The sequence below is a fragment of the Stenella coeruleoalba genome (assembly GCF_951394435.1).
Source record: "Stenella coeruleoalba genome assembly, chromosome: 15".
Lineage (NCBI taxonomy): Eukaryota > Metazoa > Chordata > Mammalia > Artiodactyla > Delphinidae > Stenella > Stenella coeruleoalba.
In genome coordinates, this window is record NC_137161.1 from 5,777,550 (window position 1) to 5,798,874 (window position 21,325).

The 21,325-nt window shown below is 52.8% G+C and overlaps 1 protein-coding gene across 1 annotated transcript in view; it reads left to right on the forward strand.

The window, feature by feature from the left end:
* Positions 1–21,325, forward strand: part of BMP7 (bone morphogenetic protein 7) — an 88,366-nt gene that overhangs the window by 41,711 nt on the left and 25,330 nt on the right. Inside the window, exon 3 of the mRNA XM_079944140.1 lies at positions 18,618–18,766. Coding sequence (XP_079800266.1) covers positions 18,618–18,766 — 149 coding nt within the window. The remainder of the gene's footprint in view (positions 1–18,617; positions 18,767–21,325) is intronic.

Below are 21,325 nucleotides of genomic sequence, written 5' to 3' on the forward strand. Positions count from 1 at the left end.
GTGGGAGCCGTGGTGACCGCGATGGTGGCCCAGCAGCAGGGCCAGAGACGATCTCTCCATGAGGGCAGGCGTCCAGTGTGTTTTGCTCACTGTTGTATCCTTAGTACCTGGAAGCTGGCATATAGTAGGTGCTCAGCAAAACACGTGTGCATGAAGGATCTGCCCTTCTAGCCGTGGGCTTCCTGACTTGACAGACTGTGGCTGCGTCTTGCACAGAGGAGTTTCAGTACCAAGCACGGGGGCTGGTACGAGACCGTGTGAAACAGGTCCCTGCTGGCCGGGGGAGCGCCGGCCCTCCTCTCACACTTCCCACACCTCCCACCTTGGGCCCGTCAGTCCCAGCAAGCCTTCCAATGTGTTCTCTCCTCCAGAGCTGAAACCCGAGAACACCTCGTTCGCAACCTTTCCTCAGCATCTGAGCCCAATTTCCAAAAAGTGAAAATTGCCCATAATTATAATACTTTTCAATCCCAGGGAAGTTTCCCTGTGATGATTATAATTATATTATTTTGAGCTTGTGTGCCAGTGGGTACCCAAGGGTGGATTGGTTCTCGTCTGCAAGTAGGGGACATGTCAGCGTGTGTGCCATGGCCCCGGATTCCCTACACTGGAATGAATTTTGGAAGAATGGGCTTCAGTATTGGGGGCTGGCTGTATAACTTGATCCCAGCGCTTTAATTCCAAAAGCACTTCATACTTGGACCTCTGCTCGTCCATAGGAGTCTATTTTTCCAAATGTATTAACATCTGTGTTTCATATCAGGGCCCGTAATTGCTTTAGCCTTTTTGGCAGGAGACAGAGAGAATTAATATTTTTCAGTTTGGTCATGAGCAGTGGGTCATCTGTAGCTGGGAAGAAAAGTGCCTGCTCAGATGTGAACTCAGTAAGGATGGGAAATGCAGGCTCACCGGGAAAGGGACGTTTTAAAAGGAGTCAACCATGGTTAAGGAAGCCCTCGGTTATTTCAAGTTCAGGCTGGAGGTCAGCATCTGGGTAACTGCTCAAGGTTCTTCCAGACACTGGTCCTTCCTTTGTCTTCCTGCCACCAGCCCCCAGCAGCACCATTTTCTTCTTTTCTCCACAATGTCCAAGGCTTTGCCTTTTGTCACTCCAAAAATGGAGGAAGGAAAGCTGACACCTGGCCTGCAGTCCAGCGAGCGTGCCACCACACCCCCTCAGGGACCCAGGGCAGGAATCGCTAATAGATCACAGAGCTCCTTCCTGCCTACCCAGGCCTTGGCCTGAATCCTCAGTACAGCTCCGCTAGCTGAGGCAGCTGCTGCTAGTTGAGTGAAGCTGCCGTCGAGTGAAGCTGCCGTCGAGTGAAGCCTGCTGGCCACCCGTCTCAGGTCAGGCTTCCCTGAAGTCAGACCCTGAGCTGAAGACTGTGTGAAGGGGCACGATCAGAAAACGTTTCCAGAAAAAGCAGGTGCATGGGGAAGTGGGCCTGGAAAGACAGGCAGCCAGGCAAGGGGGTGGTGCCGGGCAGAGCCCCGCGGAAGGTGACTTCGGCTCCCTCGTCCTGTAGGGACTTCTGGAGGGGTGAGTCGTACCCCTCCCTGCACTCACGGGTCAGGGAGCTGACGTGCTGCTGCCTCCTCATCCGCCAGTGCTGTCTGAGGCAGGTTTCTCAACCTGGCATCACGGACACTTGGGGCTGCCCTGTGCACTATAGGGTGTTTAGCGTCCTCCCTGGCCTCTGCTCGTGAGATGGCACTGCCAGGGTGCGACAACCCAAAACGTCTCCAGACGTTGTCACATGTCCCCTGCGGGACCCCTGGGGAGGGGGAGGTGCACTTCCACCCTGGATGTTCACAGGTGAAGGGGTGCTGGCCCCTGGGAGGGAAAGCCCCCGGGAGCCAGGGAGCCCAGGCAGAAGCACCTGAGATGCTGCGCTTGTGGATAAGCCGGAGGGGGTGCTGCTGGCCCTGACCCAGGCTTGAGTGGGGAGTCCCTCCCCACCCTGTCTCCTTCCTGCCTCCCATTCATCGTGCTCACTGCTATCCTCCCCTAAAGCCCCACTAAGCTCCAGCCACGTACCTGCTCACACGGGTCCATCCATCGGCCCCATGGTCTGGGATGGGAGGGCCCAAGCTGAGCTGTTGTCAGGACCCCCTGGGACCACGTTTAAAGAGAAAAATACAGATTCGTGTGTTTAACCGCAGCCAATCTGGTGTAGGGACCGGAAGTCTTTGTTAGCATTCTTTTTTAAAAAAAAGATTTTTTTTTAGAGCAGCTTCAGGTTCACAGCAAAATTGAAGGAAAGATACAGAGACTTCCCCTATAGCCCCCATTCCCACACGTGCACAGCCCCCCCATTATCCACATCCCACACGAGATGGTACATTTGTTACAACTGAGGAACCTCCATCGATACATCATTATCACCCAGGGTCCCTAGCTTACATCAGGATTGACTCTTGGTGTACAGTTTATGGCTTTGGACAAATGTGTGTGACATGTATCCATCGTCACAGTATCTTTATGTAGAGTACTTTCACTGCCCTAAAAATCCTCTGTGCTCTGCCTGTTCATCCTTCCCCTCCCCTCAGCTCCTGGCAACCACTGATCTTCTTACCGTCTCCATAAATTTGCTTTTTGCAGAATGTCATACAGTTAGAATCATACAGTATGGAATTATTATTATTAATTGTTAAAAAGAAGCTCCCAGGACTGGTCACATACTTTGTGAGACCCAGTGCAAAACGGAAACATGGGACTACTTGTTAAAAATGCATTAAAGGGGACTTCCCTGGTGGTCCAGTGGTTAAGACTCTGCCCTCCCACTGCAGAGGGCACCGGGTTCGATCCCTGGTCAGGGTAAGATCCCACATGCCATACAGCGTGGGCAAAAAAAAAAAATGCATTAAGGATTTCAAGGCAGTGACTGCAGAGCATTAAACCAAGCACGAGCCCTCGTATGTGTGGGCTCCTGGGTGATTGCCCAGGTCACATGCCCATGAGGCTGGCCCTGCAAGCGACCTGGGTATAGATATCTGTTGCTGTCTATACACATATGAATGCTTCTCATCTGTACCTTGAAAGCCCAGTGCTTTAGTGCAGGGATGCACACCTGCCACAGTCCAGCTCCAGCCTCACCTCCAGCTGCCGCCTGTGTACACACACACACAGAGACACACAGGCACACAACACACACACACACACACACACACACACACATGACCTGTGGTCCAGCCAGCTTGGCTCTCGCACACCCCCCTTTTCTCCAGAGATACCTTGTTTTCTGGCCTCTGCTTTCCCCCAGCTGGTCTCCCTTCCCTGTCTCTTCAGTCCTCACTCTAGTTTAATCCTTCCACCCCCCTGGAAACCAGAGTTTAGAAAAACATAATTTACTTTTTATTACTAGATCGTACTTTTCAGAATGGGTTTAGATTCACAGAAACATTGACTAGGTGGCACACAGAGCTCCCATACGCACTGTAGCCGGGCTCCCCTGTTAACCTCTTACATTAGTTTGGTGCATTAGCTATAGTTAAGGAACCCATGTTGATGCATTATTATTATGAACTGAAGTCAATAATTGACCCAGATTTTCTTGGTTTTTACCCAGTGTCTTTCTTCTGCTCCAGGACCCCTTCCAGGACATCATATGACATTTAGTCATCACGTCTCCTTGGGCACATCTTGCCTGTGGGTTTCTTAGGCTCTGCTTGTTTCTGATGACCTTGACAGTCAACCAGCTTTTTTTTTTTAATAAATAAATTTATTTATTTATTTTTGGCTGCGTTGGGTCTTCGTTGCTGCGCGCAGGTTTTCTCTAGTTGGCAGTGAGCGGGGGCTACTCTTCGTTGCAGTGTGCGGGCTTCTCATGGCGGTGGCTTCTCTTGTTGCAGAGCACGGGTTCTAGGCGCGTGGGCTTCAGTAGTTGTGGCGCACGGGCTTAGTTGCTCCGCAGCATGTGGGATCTTCCCCGACCAGGGCTCGAACCCGTGTGCCCTGCATTGGCAGGCGGATTCTTAACCACTGCGCCACCAGGGAAGCCCCTCAGCCAGCTTTTGACGGAGCGTTTGTACATAATCCTCTCCCACTGTTGCTTCGTCTATCTCAACCTTACCTCTTTCAAACTCCAACTCGAATCCCACACCCTCTGAACCTGGACGCAGGTGGTCAGGATCGCTAGGTCCTCAGCCTGGAGCGCCCTGTGGCCTCTGGGGCTTTCGACCAGTGCACACCACCCCTTTCTGGTGCCTGGCACAAAGCCTGTGGTTTCCCTTCTTGCATGGAAACTAGATTATGAGAGCCTTTTCGGAGTTAGGATTTTAAATTTTTTTGGTTCTTCCTCAGAATCTAGTTAGGGACTCTTTAAAGATGACACTTGGGTCCAAAAGCAGACTTCTTATTTCCCCTTGATGTGAGGTTAGAGGTTTGGGCTCAACCTTTGGCTCCAGGGTTGGGCCTGTAGGCTGGGGAACTGTAGGAGTGCTGGTCTGTGAGCCAGGTTTTCGAGCGGGACTGAGAATGAGCAGCCTGCAAGGGAGTCGGTCATTGTCAAAGGGAAGGAAATGGGGTTCTCCTTGGACAGCGCTTTCCAGCAGAGCCCTGCTTTGTCAGGCATTACACGTGCAGCGGATCGGGGTGCATCCCAGTGACCCTGAATTCCCAGGAGAAGAATCTGTGAGGCCCATAGTCTTGATTCCTGGGCTGCAAGAGGGACCGCCCACCGGCTTCCCCTTCAGCGCTGGGTCTTCTCTCCCAGGTCCCACCCCTACCAGCCATCGTGGGAGGGGGGGTCCCTGCAGTTTCTCCTGCAGCCCATGTCTGGCCTCCAAGGGTGGGCAACTCCTGCCGTGTTGGCCTCGCCAGCTGTGACCTGGGACAGGGCCTCCGTCCTTCCTCACTGCAATGGCTGACGGGCGCTGCACGCGAGATACTTCCGCTCAGCACTGGCCTCTCCTGCCCAGGGCTTTCTTTGCCCCAGGAGTGTGTGCAGCTCACTGCAGAGTCAAAGCCCCTCACCTTCCATCGCAGGTGGATATATAGCCCAGCCTCCTCGCACCCAGGAAGCACCACGCTGAGCTGTGTTCACGCAGCGCCCCGGGGGCCCAGCGGGTGTGAGCCCCAGAGGCCCACAGCTCCGTGTTTTGGCCCCTTTCCATCCCTGCCTCACTTCCCGCCCCGCTTCAGGTGGTTCCTGGGGTCACTTCTCAGATGAACCACTTGCATTCAAGTCCTTGACTCAGGATCTGCTCCCGGGGGGCCCCAGAATATGACAGAGGACGAGAGAGTGTGCACCTGGTAGGCTGTCGGGGGTCCAGCAGCGCAAGGCACCTGTGGCACCTGGCACAGCAGGTGTGTCCTCAGCCTCGCCTCTTCCTGCCGCCACTCTTTGGTTTAAGGAGCCACTGGTCTCAGACACCCCCTCCCTCCTCTGCATCGAGCTTCGGGTCTGGCCTTTGTTCTCGAAAACCTTGACTGTGGTGCTCAGGACACTTGCTTCTGTCTGCAGACTCCACTGCTGAGTTCATTTCCTCTCTCCCTTGTCTGCCTGGTTCACTTAACTTTTCTTCGCCTGGGTTTGGAATCTTAAAACAGCCTGTGGTTGTTTTTAAAAAAAAAAAAAGTAGGAAAGATGACACAGCACAAACACTGGGTTTGTGCTGGTGTGTTTGTTCCTTGAGTGTGCATGAAAGAGGCTGCACTTACCTTGTGCTATTTCCGTCCGGAGCTGGAGGCCGGAGGAAATGGGGCAACCGGGGAAGGTCTTGAAAAATGAGTCTCCCGTCCTGGGCGTCTCGCCCGCCCACCTCCACGATGCCAGATGCCGGCAGCTGCCCGGCCACGTGGGATTTCCCATCTCAGAGCTCCATGGTGCTCCCCACAAGGCCTGGTTGTTCTGGGGCGGCCCCGGGGACCTTCATGTTTCACCTCCGAGCACTGAAATCCCCAGCGCGGCTCACTTCTCATCGTTTGGTTTCTGTATGGAGCCCACCCAGGGTGAACAGAATGCCAGGTCTCCAGGGTTCTGGAAAATTCTGGGGCCCAAACCTTGGGATCGTAAGTAAGGAGGAGCAACAGTTGGGTCCCAAAGTAAATTTGAGATTGACTTTCTTCCCAGCCGCAGCCCCCTGCCTGTCTGCGTCCTGTTGGTTTCTCCTGACAGGTGCAGACCAAGGAGCTGACCTTGACAGGGTGCTGAGGGCATAGAAATGGAGGAGGTGAAGCCCAGGCAGCCGGGCAGCCTCCAGCTGGGGGTTGGCTGGGGGAGGTTTGGCCACCCTGTGATTACCTAGCCAGGACCTGTGGAAGGTGGGGAGCGTGGAGGTGCCTGGGGACGGACCAGTGTGTGTGACCAGGCAGCCTAGTGCCCGTGACCTGGGAGGGGGCTCCCGGTGGGTACAGGGTGGATGGTGGGCAGAGGCCCAGGGCACTGGAGGCAAATGCATCTCTGGAAGCACCTGAGTCATTAGAAAAAACATTCACTCTTCCTTTTTAATAACACAAACTACAGAGAGTGACATCAGAAAACCTCCTTGGCTGATAGAAACTCCAAAGATACCAGCACATTCATTCAGAGGTCTTCTATTTGAGACCTACTGTGTGCTATGTTGTTTGCTAGGTGCTGGGACTCCGACGGAGGTGAGCAAAGTAGGACTGGTTCTGGCCGATAAGGAGCTTAAAATGTGTTGGGGAAAGAGGAAAACCCAAAGAACCACATGAACACATTTAAACTCTAGCCTGAGTGCTGGAAAGGAGAGGCTGCGAGGATGTATAATGAGGACCTACCCATCAGGGTGTCAGTGGAAGCTTCCCTGAGGAGCTGCAGGGTGCCCAGGGACGACAGAGGCGAAAGGACAGGGAACAGTCTTCCAGGCAGTGGGAACAGCATGTACCAAGGCCTGGAGTGGGCCAGAGTCTGGTATAGATGGCAGCCTGAAAGGAGGCTGGAGTGGCTGGCCCTGGGGGGCAGGTGGAAGGACAGTGGAGTGAGAGGAGGTGTCGGGGAGGGAGGGGGGCCAGACCACCCAGAGCCTATAGGGAGGGTGACTAAATGCCCCCATGTGCCCACCTGGAATTAATAATGGCCTCCTTCCTCTCCCCAGAGTCTCCCAGTTTGGACCGGCAGTTACATCATCTCCCTTATCATGGAACACATTAGTGAATTTTGGCTTTTTTATCCTAAGACCTAATAAAGGGTTTAGGGCAGGGCAGTTAGCTGTTCAGAATCGGGGTTCTGACAGCCTAGCCGGCTGCTGGGGACAGACGGAGTGGGGGAGGAGGAGGGTGGAAGGAAGGCTCTGAGGTTCCTCCAGGTGGCTGCTCTCCCTCCACCCCGGGAGCGTTTGGAAGCTTCCCTGAGCCTCAGTCTCCCACCTGTGCAAGGGGACAACAGCACCTGCCTGCCTCTCAGGTATCGTAGGGTTCGGTGGGCCGTCTCCACGCCAGACCTGTTCTGTGATCATTGCCTCTCGAATGAGAGTCAGAACGATGTGGCTGTGAGTGAATCTGCTGCACCCTGGAGCCTTCAGCCTTGAGTCTTCAGCTCTGTGCCGGCATCTCGACTGTCCCATCCCAGTTGATGCATCCTTAGAACAGTCCTCATCGTTACCCCCACATTACAAACAAAAGAACCTGAAGGACAGAGGTTGGCTTGCCCTGGGTCACTCCACAGGGATTTGATTTCGGCTTTCCTAGGACCCAAAGCCTTGTGTCGTCATGCATACATCCCTGACCCCCCAAAGTGTGACCCAAGGGCCACCCTGGCGACGTCATCACAAAGAGGCTCCTGGGCTCCACTTAGACCTCCTGACTGTTGCCTCCTGCTGGGAGCTGCATCCCATTTTTAGGTGCCGACTTGATCCCTTTCCCCTCCTGCCCCCGTGACCTGCTTTCACACACGAGTTGGAAAGCCTCTGCAAGCGCGCTCCATGGCTGGAGGAGACATTTCCTTGCAGCAGGATTTCTCAGAAACTTTAACGAGCCAACGTGCATTATGAAATCTCTTAAGAAGCAGTGATCACGTGATGCTTCCTGATCTTACTTGAATACAGAGCCTTTGTGATTTTCAGCCGTGTCATTTTACCCCTTTGGACATCTTATTCATGGGAGGCAGGGTTTTTTTTAAATTAATTAATTAATTTATTTTTGCCTGTGTTGGGTCTTTGTTGCTGCACATGGGCTTTCTCTAGTTGTGGCGAGCAGGGGCTACTCTTCGTTGTGATGCGCGGGCTTCTCATTGCGGTGGCTTCTCTTGTCGTGGAGCACGGGCTCTAGACACGTGGGCTTCTGTAGTTGTGCTGTGCGGGCTCAGTAGTTTTGGCACGCGGGTTCTAGACTGCAGGCTCAGTAGTTGTGGGGCACGGGCTTCGTTGCTCCGCGGCATGTGGCATCTCCCCCGACCAGGGCTCGAACCCGTGTCGCCTGCATTGGCAGGCAGATTCTTAACCACTGCGCCACCAGGGAAGCCCGGGAAGCAGTTTTTGAGACCTTGGTAAACTCCAAATCCTTCCTCTTGCAGACGGACAGATTGAGCCCCAGGCCTTAACGGCTGCTGATTTGCTCCCTGGCTCCAGTGACACAGGCCTCTTGGACCCTGGACAGGGGTGTTCTTGACCCTTCTGTGAATGCCCAGGTGGAGGATGGGGAAGGGAAGAGAGGAGGGAGAGACAGACAGACAGACAGGCAGACAGATGGTCCTGGGGCAGGGACGCTGTGGGCTGGTGACTCGGGCTCTGGCTGCGGGAGGAGAATATTGTGCTTCTTTGTGTATTTTTCCACCTTTCTCCCCAAATGACTTAATTTTAGTCTTCCTGGACAGGCGCAGCCTTAAAAAAAAAAAAAAGTGTTTAAAAAAAGCCTTGGACCTCTCTGACTTCACCTTCCCGCCCCGGGGACACCAGGGACTGTCTGGGTGACTTGGGAGAAGGTGGGGCATTCCCTGAAGCCCCAGGTGGGGTGCGGGGACCTGGGCTGGGTCCTCCCTGACCCGGGAGCCTCATGACAGCCACGCCCTACTTCCTCTGCCGGCTCCTTTGATCTCCTTCCCGGCTTCCCTGCAGGGCTGGTGTTTGCAGGCTGGGCTGCCTCCAGGTGCACAGCGGGCTGCTGGCTTCCCAGCCTGACTCAGCCTTAGCAGCGCCATGAATGCCCCGCTCCGTGACATCATGTTAGCCTGGGAAAGCTCTGGCTTCTCCATCACTCGCTGCCTTCTGAGGAATGTTCTCGAGGCCCAGAAGCGGTTTGCAACATGCAGGGTTTTAAAATAAAATGTCCAGCCATGCAGTTTCCCAAAGAGCCACAGGGTGAGGGTCAGAGCAGGGGTGAGGGAGAGTTTGCCCAAAGCCAGTTATTTCCACTCCCTGGTTAAAACTCTTGCCAGCCTCTCAGTTCTCCCAGCATCTGAACCTTCCCGTGGCCAGGACGCCCTGCAGTTCCGTGCCGCCGCACGCCTCTGCGCTCACCAAGTACCTGCACCCCCTCCACGGTAGCCTCTCTCATGAGGCTTTGCGAATTCTGTTCCCTCTGCTGCAATGCCCTTCCTGCCCTGTTGGCTGCATCGGCCTTGCTCACCCCTCTGGCCTCCCTCAGGAGACACTTCCCTGGACAGCCTCGCCCCCCCCCCCCCCCCGCCCAATCCAGTGCTTTGCTCTGTCTTGGTCACGCAGAGGGCACTTCCCCTCCTCCACTCCACTTAGTCAGTGTTTACTTGCCCTCACTATGGGATGCATTCATGGCCCATGCACCCAGAGCTCCGTCTGTGGCTGCCTTTGTACCTCTGGTTCCCAGCAGAACTCCTGAGACATAGGAGGTGTTCAGAGTGTGTTTCAGGAGGGAAATTCTTAAGTTCTTCTGGCTGCTGTAACAAATTACCGCGAACTTAGTAGCTTAACACAAATTTGTTATCTTTTAGTTCTGGAGGTCAGAAGTCTGAAATGGGTCTCGCTGGGCTAAGAAGGAGATGTCCCCAGGGCTACCTTCCTTCTGCAGGCTCTACGGAGAATCTGTTTCCCTGACTTTTTTTTTTTTTGCGGTACGCGGGCCTCTCACTGCCGTGGCCTCTCCCGTTGCGGAGCACAGACTCCGGACGCGCAGGCTCAGCGGCCATGGCTCACGGGCCCAGCCGCTCCGCGGCATGTGGGATCTTCCCGGACCGGGGCTCGAACCCGCGTCCCCTGCATCGGCAGGCGGACTCTCAGCCACTGCGCCACCAGGGGAGCCCTGTTTCCCTGACTTTTCCAGCTTCTAGAGGCACCTGAATCCCTCGGCTGGTGGCCCCCGCCAGCAGTCACATCACTCGGCCCTCTGCTCTGCCTGACATCTCCTTCTCTGACCCTCCCGTCACCTTCTTTCACTTATGAGGACCCTTGTAAAATTACACGGGGCCCACGTGGATAATCCAGGGTCATCTCCCATCTCAAAAATCCTTGATGTAATCCCTTTTGCCATGTAATCCACGGGTTCTGGGGATTAGATGCGGATGTCTTTGAGGGGGGTATCATTCCGCACACCACGTAATCTCAAGTTCTTTTCCCTTTTTCTAATGGCATTGAGGGGAACCTTGGCACTGGGCCAGCCGCATTCTCTCTTGGATCCTCTCCACCTCCTCTAACCTCAGGGAGGGATTCTTGGCTGGGGGCACCGATGTGAAGAATGGGCCCATGTGCTTCCTGTCACTTCCGGTCGGGGGCCGGCCGGTCACTAGCTGAGGATGCTGTCTTAACTCCCCTGCAGCTCAGTTGTGTCATCTATGAAGTAGGGGCTGTAATTATGTCTACCTGGTTGGAAGAGGAATGATTAGGTGAGAGAACGTCACTCAAGAGCTTGGCGCACAGTGGGTGCCCAGGATACGGAGCTGGGGTGCTGATGCCCCCTGCCACCAGCGAGGCCTCCTGGAGAGACCTTGGGTGACTCCGAATGTGGCCCTTCCGAACCCCAGCCTGCGTCTGCACCCTGTCGGTGATAGACTGTGTCCGAGGGATCCTGGAGGGAGTCAAGCTGGGTCTCGGCCTCCATCACACTGGCCTAGACTGAGGCCCAGGACTGGGTTCTAATTCCCGTGCAGCCACCAGCGGCCTGTACACCAGACTCTGGTCTTCCGGGCTGAAAATTAAAGCATCTGGAGTGGATTTCCAAGGTCCTTCTTGGCTGTGAGGACCCTGCACTGCTGGGCCCCACTGGCAGGTGGAAGGCGGTGTCCTTCCTACAGCGCTATAGGGTCAGGGGGAAGGAGAGTGAAACTGGATGCTGAGACTGGACAGAGACAGTCCCAGGTGACCAGGCAATGGGCACTGGGTGACCCCGTTGGAATCTGTTTCCCATGGGTCCTGCTCCTGCCTGGAAAACCCCAGGGGTCAGAGGACTCCCCAGGCTTCCAGTCTCAGTCCCGGGGCTGTTTCCCTGGGATCTGAGTGTATGCAAAGCATTAACAATGTCTCTGAGGCCGTGGTCGGAGCCGGTGGCGTCTTGCGTGGGGTCTTACTGCTCCGGGAGAGGCTCGTGGGCGAAGGCCCTTGAGATCACAGTCTCTAAATAGTCTCTAAGGAGCCAGAGGGCAAAAAAAAAAAAAGGACTTTCCACCTTCCCACGTTGGAGATTTTAAAATACCCACTTTTCCGTTGTGGTTGGACTTTCCAGGGGAAGGTGGGCTGAGATGCTGGAAACTAGGTCAGGTGATGGTGTGGGCTTCCTCCTGCTTCCCCCATGGGTTAGATTTCGGCCGCTCTCATGGTGTCCCTGGGAGGAGGAGCCCGCATGCCCCAGCAGCACTGTGTCCCGAGGCCGGTGGTTAAATATTAACGCCCCTTCTGCCACGGAGTTGGGGTCACTGGCGGTTCACGCCTCGCGGACAGCAGGGCTTTGGGGGAGGCTGGGTTTCAGGAGGGGGTGAAGTCTGCCTTCTGGGTCTCCCCCGGCTGCCTGTGTGAGCCTGGAGGAACGGGCAGGACTGTCCCCAGGAAAACATGGAAACAATGTGGACCTCGTACTATCTCACTTCTTTCAGAAATAGATTGTGCTTGCTGACTTGCGACAACATTGATGTGTGTGTGTAGAGGCGAGAAACAGCCTCAGGGGGGGTTGTTGCTGCAACTCCAGAGTACGTGCCTCTAGGCTTTCCACGCATAGGTGTGTTAACCTTAAAGAAATTGTTAGCATCGTGACACCGTGCCCTACATTTTGGGCTTATTCACTCTTTAAAATATAGCTTTATTGGGATCTATTTCACATCCCATCCACTTCAATCTTGCAAAGTGTGTTATCCATTGGTTTTTAGTATATTCAGAGCTGTGCTATTTAAGGTTACCCTATTTAATCTTAGATGATATTCACCACCCCAGAGGAAACTCCATACGCACTGGCAGCCAGCCTCCCCTCATTTTCCCCCATCCTCGGCTACTGGCAGCTACTAATCTCTTCAGTCTCCATGGATTTGCCTGTTCTGGACATTTCATTTAAATGGAATCCTACAATATGTGGTCCTTTGTGTCTGACTTCTTTTACTTAACATAATGATTTCAAAGTTCACCCATGTCGTAGCATGTGTCAGTGCCTCATTCCTTTTTACTGCCAAATAGTATTCCATGGTATGGGCTTACCATGTTTTGTTTATCTGTTCATCACGTGATGGATATATGAGTTGTTTCCATTTTTTTTTTGGCTCTTATGAGTAATGCTGCTATGAACATTCATGTATAGGATTTTCATTTCTCTTGGGTAGTAGTAAAATTATTGGGTCATTTGGTAACTCTATGTTTTACCTCTTAAAAAACTGCTCTTCTGGGCTTCCCTGGTGGCGCAGTGGTTGAGAGTCCGCCTGCCGAGGCAGGGGACACGGGTTCGTGCCCCGGTCCGGGAAGATCCCACATGCCGCGGAGCGGCTGGGCCCGTGAGCCATGGCCGCTGAGCCTGCGCGTCCGGAGCCTGTGCTCCGCAACGGGAGAGGCCACAACAGTGAGAGGCCCGCGTACCACAAAAAAACAACAACAAAAAAAACTACCGTTCTGTTTTCCAAATTCACTGCACCGTTTCATGTTCCCACCAGCAGTGTCTGAAGGTTCCAGTCCCTCCACATCCTGGCCAATACTTGCTATTGTCTGTGTTTCTGGTTTTAGCTATCCTGCTGGCTGTGAAGTACTAACTTACTGTAGTTCTGATTTGCATTTCCCTAATGGCTCATCATGTTGACCCTCTGTTCATATGTTCACTGGCCATTTGTATATCTTTAAAGAAATGTCTGTTGAAACTGGCCTTGTCCATCTTTGGAATCAGTAACATGCTAGCTTTACAATACTGGTTCTTACTTTTCCCTCTTCCATTTTCTCGACCAATTTGTACAAGAAGGAATTCTCTCTTTTTTAAAAAATTTATTTATTTATGTATATATTTTATTTTTGGCTGTGTTGGGTCTTCATTGCTGCACGCCATCTTTCTCTAGTTGCGGCGAGCGAGGGCTACCCTTTGATGTGGTGCACGGGCTTCTCACTGCGGTGGCTTCTCTTGTTGTGGAGCGCGGGCTCTAGGCGCACGGGCTTCAGTAGTTGTGGTACACGGGCTCAGTAGTTGTGGCTCAAGGGCTCTAGAGCTCAAGCTCAGTAGTTGTGGCACATGGGCTTAGTTGTTCCGCGGCATGTGGGATCTTCCCGGACCAGGTCTCGAACCTGTGTCCCCTGCATTGGCAGGCGGATTCTTAACCACTGTGCCACCAGGAAGTCCAGAAGGAATTATCTCTTGATAATATGGCAAATATACAGTATAAAACCATCTGGGTGTGGGGAAAGGCCTTTTATTTCAATTTGTTAGTGCATGTTGGGTGACTCAAATTTTCTATTTCCTTTTTTTTTTAACCAATCTTAGCATATTGTATTTTTCCAGAAATTTGCATACTGTTTTATGACACCTTTTTACTTAATACCGTGTTTCCCTCTTGTCAAGAAGTATGGATTTATATGGTCCTTTGACACAGCTGTGTAGCGCTTGGATACACCCCCTGTTTTTACCCGTCCCTCTCAGTAGATGGTTCGTTTTCAGTTTTTCTGTTCTGAACAGTGTAACTGTTGTTTGGGTTCTATCTCCGTGGTGAACAAACCACCTACAACGCAGTGGCTTAAACAACAATCATTTAATTGCTCAGGAATTTGGGCAGGGCTCAGCTGGGCAGTTTTTCTACTCTTGGTAGCGTCTGCTGTAGTCCCTGAGGAAGCTGAGAGCTTGGCTGGGGCTGGAACACCCTGGACGGCGTGTCTGCTGAGGGCTGGCTTGGCTTTTCTCTCTCTCCCCTCAGAGACCCCCCTCCTCCGCAGCCTCTGCCCCTTCCCCTTCCATGTCATCTCTCCCGCAGAAGAGTCAGGGTTGCCAGTGCAGTGGGCAGCAGAAGCAGATCTGCTAAGCCTCTTGCGTCTTCCTCCTGGACATGGCAGGGCCTCCCTGCCACTGAGTCCACGACAAGTCGGGTGGTCAGTGCAGACGTCAGAGGTGGAGCAGACCTCCCCGACTTATGAGAGAGCTGCATGTGGGGAGGGAGGGGAGGAATTGCTGACGGCCGTATTTGCAGAAAATCTCCCGACTGCGAACACCCGGAGACCCTTGTCTGATGAGTGCTGGCGTCCAAGGCGAACGTTGTTTGAGTGGATGTGTGGTCTGTTGTTGCACGGATCTTGGGCAGTCATGTAATGACTGGGCCCAAGACAGATAAAGTTCCCCTCCCAGAATTTCCTACCGTCCAACAGGGAGTGTACACCGGCACTTACATGACTTGTAGTAATTATAGCGTTGCTCCAGGAGCCCTGGGAGTTTGTCACTAGGCTAGTCTTCAGTCGGCTTCCCCAGCTGCTGAAGAAGAGGGCGTTCTCTCCACTTTACAGAGGAGGAAAGTGAGGCTCTGGAATGAGCTAGCTTGCCCTACTTGCCTTCTCTATTCCCTGCTACCTGGACGTCATCCCCCCTCTGGTATTCTCTCTACTCCACACAATGTTGTGACAATAACATGCATCGTGCAGCATTGAACAACCTCCTGGGTCTCTTGTCCCTTGGCCAGAGGGTGAGTTAAGGAGGTGATGGGGCTTAAGTACCAAGTCCTCAGGTCACGCTTCCGGCGCTGTATCCTGGTTCTGTCACTTAGAAGGTTTATTGATGGGCAGTGGGCTTCCCCTCTCTGAACCTCACTTCCCTCATCTATAAAATGGGAACAATAACCTGACTGTTGGAGATCAGGGAGCTGGTGCGTGGAAAGTACCTAGATTCTTAGCAGTGGGAAAGGGGAAGGAGTGCATTTAGGTTCCCCGGGGCTCCCACCCTGAGCCGTTCTGCCTCTGCTGTCACCTGGGCTCGTCAGGGAGGCCAGTATGTTCATGGTAAATAAAAACATCCCAAAGGGCTTGTTGGTTCCTCCCAGTTGTGAGAACCATGGTGTTCGAATAAGGTGCTGGAGGTGGCAGCGAGGCATTCCCACTTTCCCAGCCGTCAGTCCGGACACGGCTGCTGGTTAATTGCTCCCTTGTCCCGTTCACGCGGCCAACCTGGGGCTGGGCTTTCTGTCTCAAAGCAGAGTCTGTGTTAGCATCTCACTCCTCCCGCCTCGACAGGGCTTTCCTGTCCCGATGCCTTCCACGAAGGTTTGGCTCTTCCCAGCAAGCCCGGAACGCACTGCGAGCTAGGACTCAGGAGAGGGAGTCCGCACACGCACACATGTTGATTCATGATGAGTCAACGCGCGCCTGTAACATCTGGCCCGCGGTGTCCTGGCTGTAACAAGAGAACGTGTAGTACCGTTTGGCAAGGCGCTCACTGTTCAAAGGCCCAATTCCATTCCCTAAGTTGCTATTCATTGTTTGACTGTCAGTCAGGGCCTATCCAGATATCTGGTCACATCTTCTGGCAAATAATTTTCCAGCGAAGTTGCCACCCAGGTCTGTGACTTGTGCTGTGCTGTAGAGGCTTCCGACCGGGGCCCTGGGTGCCTGAGCGAGGGAGGGAGTTGTTTGGTTTCGGAGTGGTGCTGCTTCTCTCATCTGTTAATTATCTAGAGCAGCGAACGCGTGCGTTCACAGTCTTGGTAATCTCCACAGCCAGGAAAGCCATCAAGGCAGATTGGAGATGAAGACAGTGGAAATTCTTGTTTGGAAGTTTAAAATCTGTGTGGACGTGCCCCCAACACAGTTCTGAAACTACCTCTGAAAAGGCACTGGGAAGAAGTAGAAGTAAACGGGTCATGAAAGATTGTCTCGTTATTTTAATTCAGTTTGGCCATGAAAGTGAGTGTCCTCAAAATATTCGGTGGCTCTAAAAAGACGTCCTTGCCCCTCTGATGTTTCTGTATTACAGAGGCAGCAAGTGTCCTGCAGTCACAAGGGACTGCGGTTTGGCTGGTCAAGAGACCATGCACTGTCTTGTAGTGTGGCTCCGTTCTGCCGGCCGTACGATCAGAAGTCGTATCTCGTTCACATGCGTGGCATAATATAATTCAGCATTTTCTGAATTGGGTTCCGGCGATTACTGAGTATCACTTAAAAAGTGGGATTTGGGGGGGCGTGAGGTGGGGATAACCCCTGTTTCCATCTTGTGGTCCCGGTGATGTTGTCCATCACCGTGGAGTGCTCAGCCCTCCCGTGGCCAAGGGTGGGGCAGGGACTTGACGAGGCCAACTAGATCCTCTGCCCTCAGACGTTTGGATGGAGACGGTCAAAGAGGGAAATACAGGTCAAATTCATTCCCTCACTCCCCAAAGCTGTGCCTTGATGAGACAGCCCTGCACCCTCACACCTGTCTTGGCTCCTGTCTGCTTCTGAGCCTGCTTCTCCAACCTGTGTAGACTTCTCTGAGTGACCTGTTAATCGCCCGGTGCATTTCCACTGGGTTCCGAGTGAAAGTACACTTGAGACACTGGGTAACATTGCCAGTTTGTTTTCTGCATGCATGCCTTCTCTGAGTCTCATACATTTTAATATGCTTGGTAAATGTCTAATGTGTTATGATGCAACAGAGACCTCACCAACTTGGAGGTCTGCAGACCACACAGGAAAGATGAAGAGGTGGTCAGCCCTAGTTTTTAGGAGAGAGAGCGGGGGATGGGGTCAATAGGGAGATCGTGCCTCATCTCAAGGAGCGGGTATCTGCCGCTCGCTTCGGCCGAGGGCTTAGTGAGTTATATACGATGGGTTTAATTCGCCAAAGGCTCTGAAATGATGACAGCTACACTTGAGCAAAGGCAGCGTCCAGAAGACCTTCTCTTCTTGTATGGTTGCAAGCCTCCCAGGGGGCCCGGTGGGCTTCCAGTCCTGCCTCAGCTGCGTGCTAGCAGCGTAACCCTGCGCTCGCATCTTTGCCTTTCTGAGCCTCGGTGCTGAGACCCGCACAGGGGTACAGTTAATATTACCCACCTCAGAGAGTTATTGTAGGAACTCAGTGACATGATCTGGGCAGGCGGTGCAACCCGGGGCTTGGCAGGCGGTAAGTGCTCAATCAGTAGTTGATACATCTGATAAGGTGTGAGCAGAGAAAATTCACCTTAATTCCCAGGAAAATTAGATCCCTCCAGGTACGACAGAGACTGTCAGTACCCTGGGGCAGGAGCTGGTTGGGTGCTGTTCATCATTGTACCCACAGCCTGGTAGAGTGTAGGAGCTCAGATATCCTAACTGACTATCGAAGGACTCAGAATATTTAAACTTTGAATCCTTATAATTAAAAGTGCAAAAGAGACATTAAGATATCTTACATACTAGAATTCTACTACCTAGGAATGTAAAAATCTATCCATCCATCCTTCTGTCCATCCATCCATCCATCCATCCATCCATCCATCCATCCATCTTCCATCTATCCATCCATCAATCTTCTATCCGTCCATCAATCTTCCATCCATCCATCTCTCCATCCATCCATCTCTCCATCCATCCATCCATTTCCATCCATTCATCCTCCATCCACTACAAGGTCAATTGTGGTTTTACCCATTTTGCTACTACAAATCTGAGGAAGAGAGAATTAAAGGACTCCCTCTATTAATGATGTCAGTCTGCATGGGGGTCCACCTCCTAACACGTGGTGGGCTCATGAAGAAGTGGCACAGTGTGGAAATGAGGCGCGTTTGCACTGGTGCTCAGCTGCCTGGGCTCCAACCCCCAGGCTAGCAACTTCCCGGCTAAATGACCTTGGGCATGTCATGGTTTTACCATGGATTCATCGGAGATGATAGTACTCCCGCAGCTTAGGGTTGTGAGAACTGAATGAGAATGTGCGTACCACACTGGGGACAGCGCCTGGCAAGTGGTGAATAAGCCAACGAAAGGGGACTTCTGTTTCCTGAAACTTGTGGCATCATGGAGGCTGTGTAATTGCTGCCTTCCTGTGCTCTGTCTCATTGGCATCCCCCCTAATGAATCTGAAGGGCGCATCGGTCTCATAGCGGTGCGTCTGTCTCCTGCACGTATCTCTTTACACCTCTTCTGCACTCTGTCTCCCCACCACGGCTGCTACCTGGGGGTCTCCATGGCTGGATCTTGGTCTGATGAACCCACTTTGGGGGGACTGGCAGACCTCCTGCCAGCTCCCCTGCCTCACAAGTTCCTCCTGTCCATCAGTGGCTGGCTGGCTGACGGCGGGCGGGGGGAGACCGAACCATGACCTGCTGACCCGGAGCCTGTGTCTCTCTCCTCTCTTGCAGGGAGTCAGACCTGTTTCTGCTCGACAGCCGCACCCTCTGGGCCTCGGAGGAGGGCTGGCTGGTGTTCGACATCACGGCCACCAGCAACCACTGGGTGGTCAACCCACGGCACAACCTGGGCCTGCAGCTCTCGGTGGAGACTCTGGATGGTAAGTCCACACCAGCACCCCAGCTCGTGCCGGTGCGGCCCGCAGCCGTGGACTCGAGGAGGATCTCGGCAGTCCACGTGCTCGTCTCCATCAGGACCAGGCTTCCCCTGCCCCCTCCCCCATCAGTACTTACTGTCCAGCTTTTTGATCCACAGTGAAAGCAGTCCCTACCTCTTTTGCATAAGATGATTACACAGTTGGCCAGAGCTGGGTTGGGTGAGGCCTCGTTGCTCACAGCAGCATGGGTGGCCTCCCCCTATTCGAAATGCAGACTCTCTGGCCCGTCCCAGGCCCGCGGCGTCAGAACCTGCACTTTTGCTGAGCCTCCGGGGATGCCCGAACACAGAACGTGCTGATGCAGGCTCCTCAAGCTCAGGACACAGGACATTCTGGGGCGTCCTGGGCATTGTTGGATGTTTAACAGTATCCCTGGCCTCTACCCACTAGATAGATAGATAGCCTCTTCCACTTGTGACACCCAAAAAATGTCTCCAGACGTTGCCAAGTGTCCCATGCGGGCACAGTTGCCCCAGTTAAGGACCACCACACGGATACGAGGCATTACCGTCTTCCAAGAGATTGGACGTGGTGCCGAGTCCCAGATACTTGGAGAATGCGCTGTCCGCCCGCCCTCCCCCAGCCCCTCACCCTCACCCCACGCCCATCTTTTCTGAGAAAGGCAGACAGGAGAGCACGTACAGGACTAGGGTGGGCCCGGCTGTGCCGATTTCTCCTTCCCCAAAGCGTATTTCTTATTAAGTGGGGATGCCTTTAGGGTGTGGGTAACTTCTTCCTTACACCAGTTTACAGAAGAATTATTTTAGGATAGGTAATACATGTGCCTGGTTCAAAATTCAAAAGTTACAGCCGTGTGCAACAGTGAGTAGTTTCCCTCTGACCTCCTTCCTCCAGCTGCTGAGTTCCACCTCCCAGCGGCAGCTATCTCCATGTTATTGGGTGTCTTTCTCATCGGAGATGCCTTCTGGGTGTCTAAACAGTTACATATAGATTCTGCTGTCCTTTTTTTTTTCCTCCCACAAATACTATCATAGTATATACAGTGTTCTTCACTTTACTTTTTTCACCGGACAACGCATCTCGGAGGTTGGTCTTTTTTCCACTGTTACAGAACTTCCTTAGTCTTTAGAGGCTGTTGTGTTTTTGTATACATGTGGAATGGATGCAGCTCTGCCGCTCACCCGCTGTGTGACTTTTTGGACAACTTCGCTAACGTCCCAGAGCCTGCACTCCTCGCCTCCAACCCTTGGGTCATCAGAGAGCCTGGGTTATTGGGTTGTTCCGAGAATGAGTGAGTTGATACAGGAAGAGTTTTAAAAATAATGCCCTAAGGTATAAAGGAATTCCCTGGGACTCTTGTGAAAATGCAGATTCTGTTTCAGCAGGTCTGGGACGGATGGGAGGCTGTGGTCCAAACAGCCCCCAAGTGATGCAGAGGCTGCTGGTCCCTGGACAGTGCTTTGAGTAGTGAGGGCTGAGAACAGGACCCGGCTCATAATACACATGCCCTAAATGAGAGGAGGAGTTGTTGTCGTTGTTTTTGTTGTTTTACTACCACCAAGAGTAACTCATCCAGTCCACCCGGGATGGACGTCTAGGGTTTTTCCATCTTCCGCTCCTATAAACAGGGCTGCAGTGGAGAACCTCAGCGCACGTGTCCTTGGACACTTGAGTAGGTGTAGGTCTAGGAACAATTCCTGAAAGTGGCATGTCTGTAGTTTTTTTTTTTTTAATATTTTATTTATTTGTTTAGGCGGCACACAGGATCTTTTAGTTGCGGGACACAGGCTCTTCGTTATGGCACACGTGTGGGATCTAATTCCCCGACCAGGGATCGAACCCGGGCCCTCTGCTTTGGGAGCACGGAGTCTTACCCACTGGACCCCCAGGGAAGTCCCTGTTTGTAGTTTTGATCGGTATTGCCAATTTACCCTCTGGAGAGGTCTTTCCATTTGCGCCCCCACTGGCAATGCACGAGGGCACCCGTGTCCCCTTCTTTGTCGGGACAGCCTCTCAAATGTACCTGTCTTTGCTAATCCGATAGATGATGCGTGGGATCTTGTAGTTTTGCTTTGCTTTTCTCTCCTCTGTGCGAGGCTGAGCCCTTTCTCGAATACGCTGTTTGCAGTTTCCTCCCTGGGAACCTCTGTCTCCTCTGCCCATTGCTCGCATAGGGTGTTGGTCTTTTTCTACTTTATATTTTAGGGACATTTTGCCCTTTGTGATTTGAGCTGCAGATATTGTTCCAGCTTTTAGTTCTTCTTTTTACTGTGGTTAATGCTGGGTTTGGCCAAGTGGATTTGGAAAATGTAAATAAATTTTATAATTTTTTCCCCAGAATTATCCGCCTAAGGTCACATGCTGTGTGGGAGGGGGCCACAGAGTTTAGGACCACACTTGTCTTCTTTCCAGTCTGGTCTTCTTTCTACTGATGGTCTCCCCCAGGCTCCCCAGCCCCCCAAACCTTCCCCTTTTCATGCCCCTGACACTTTATAGTGAGGTCCTAGAAGATGCTGGAGTTTCCCATTGCTCTATACTGGG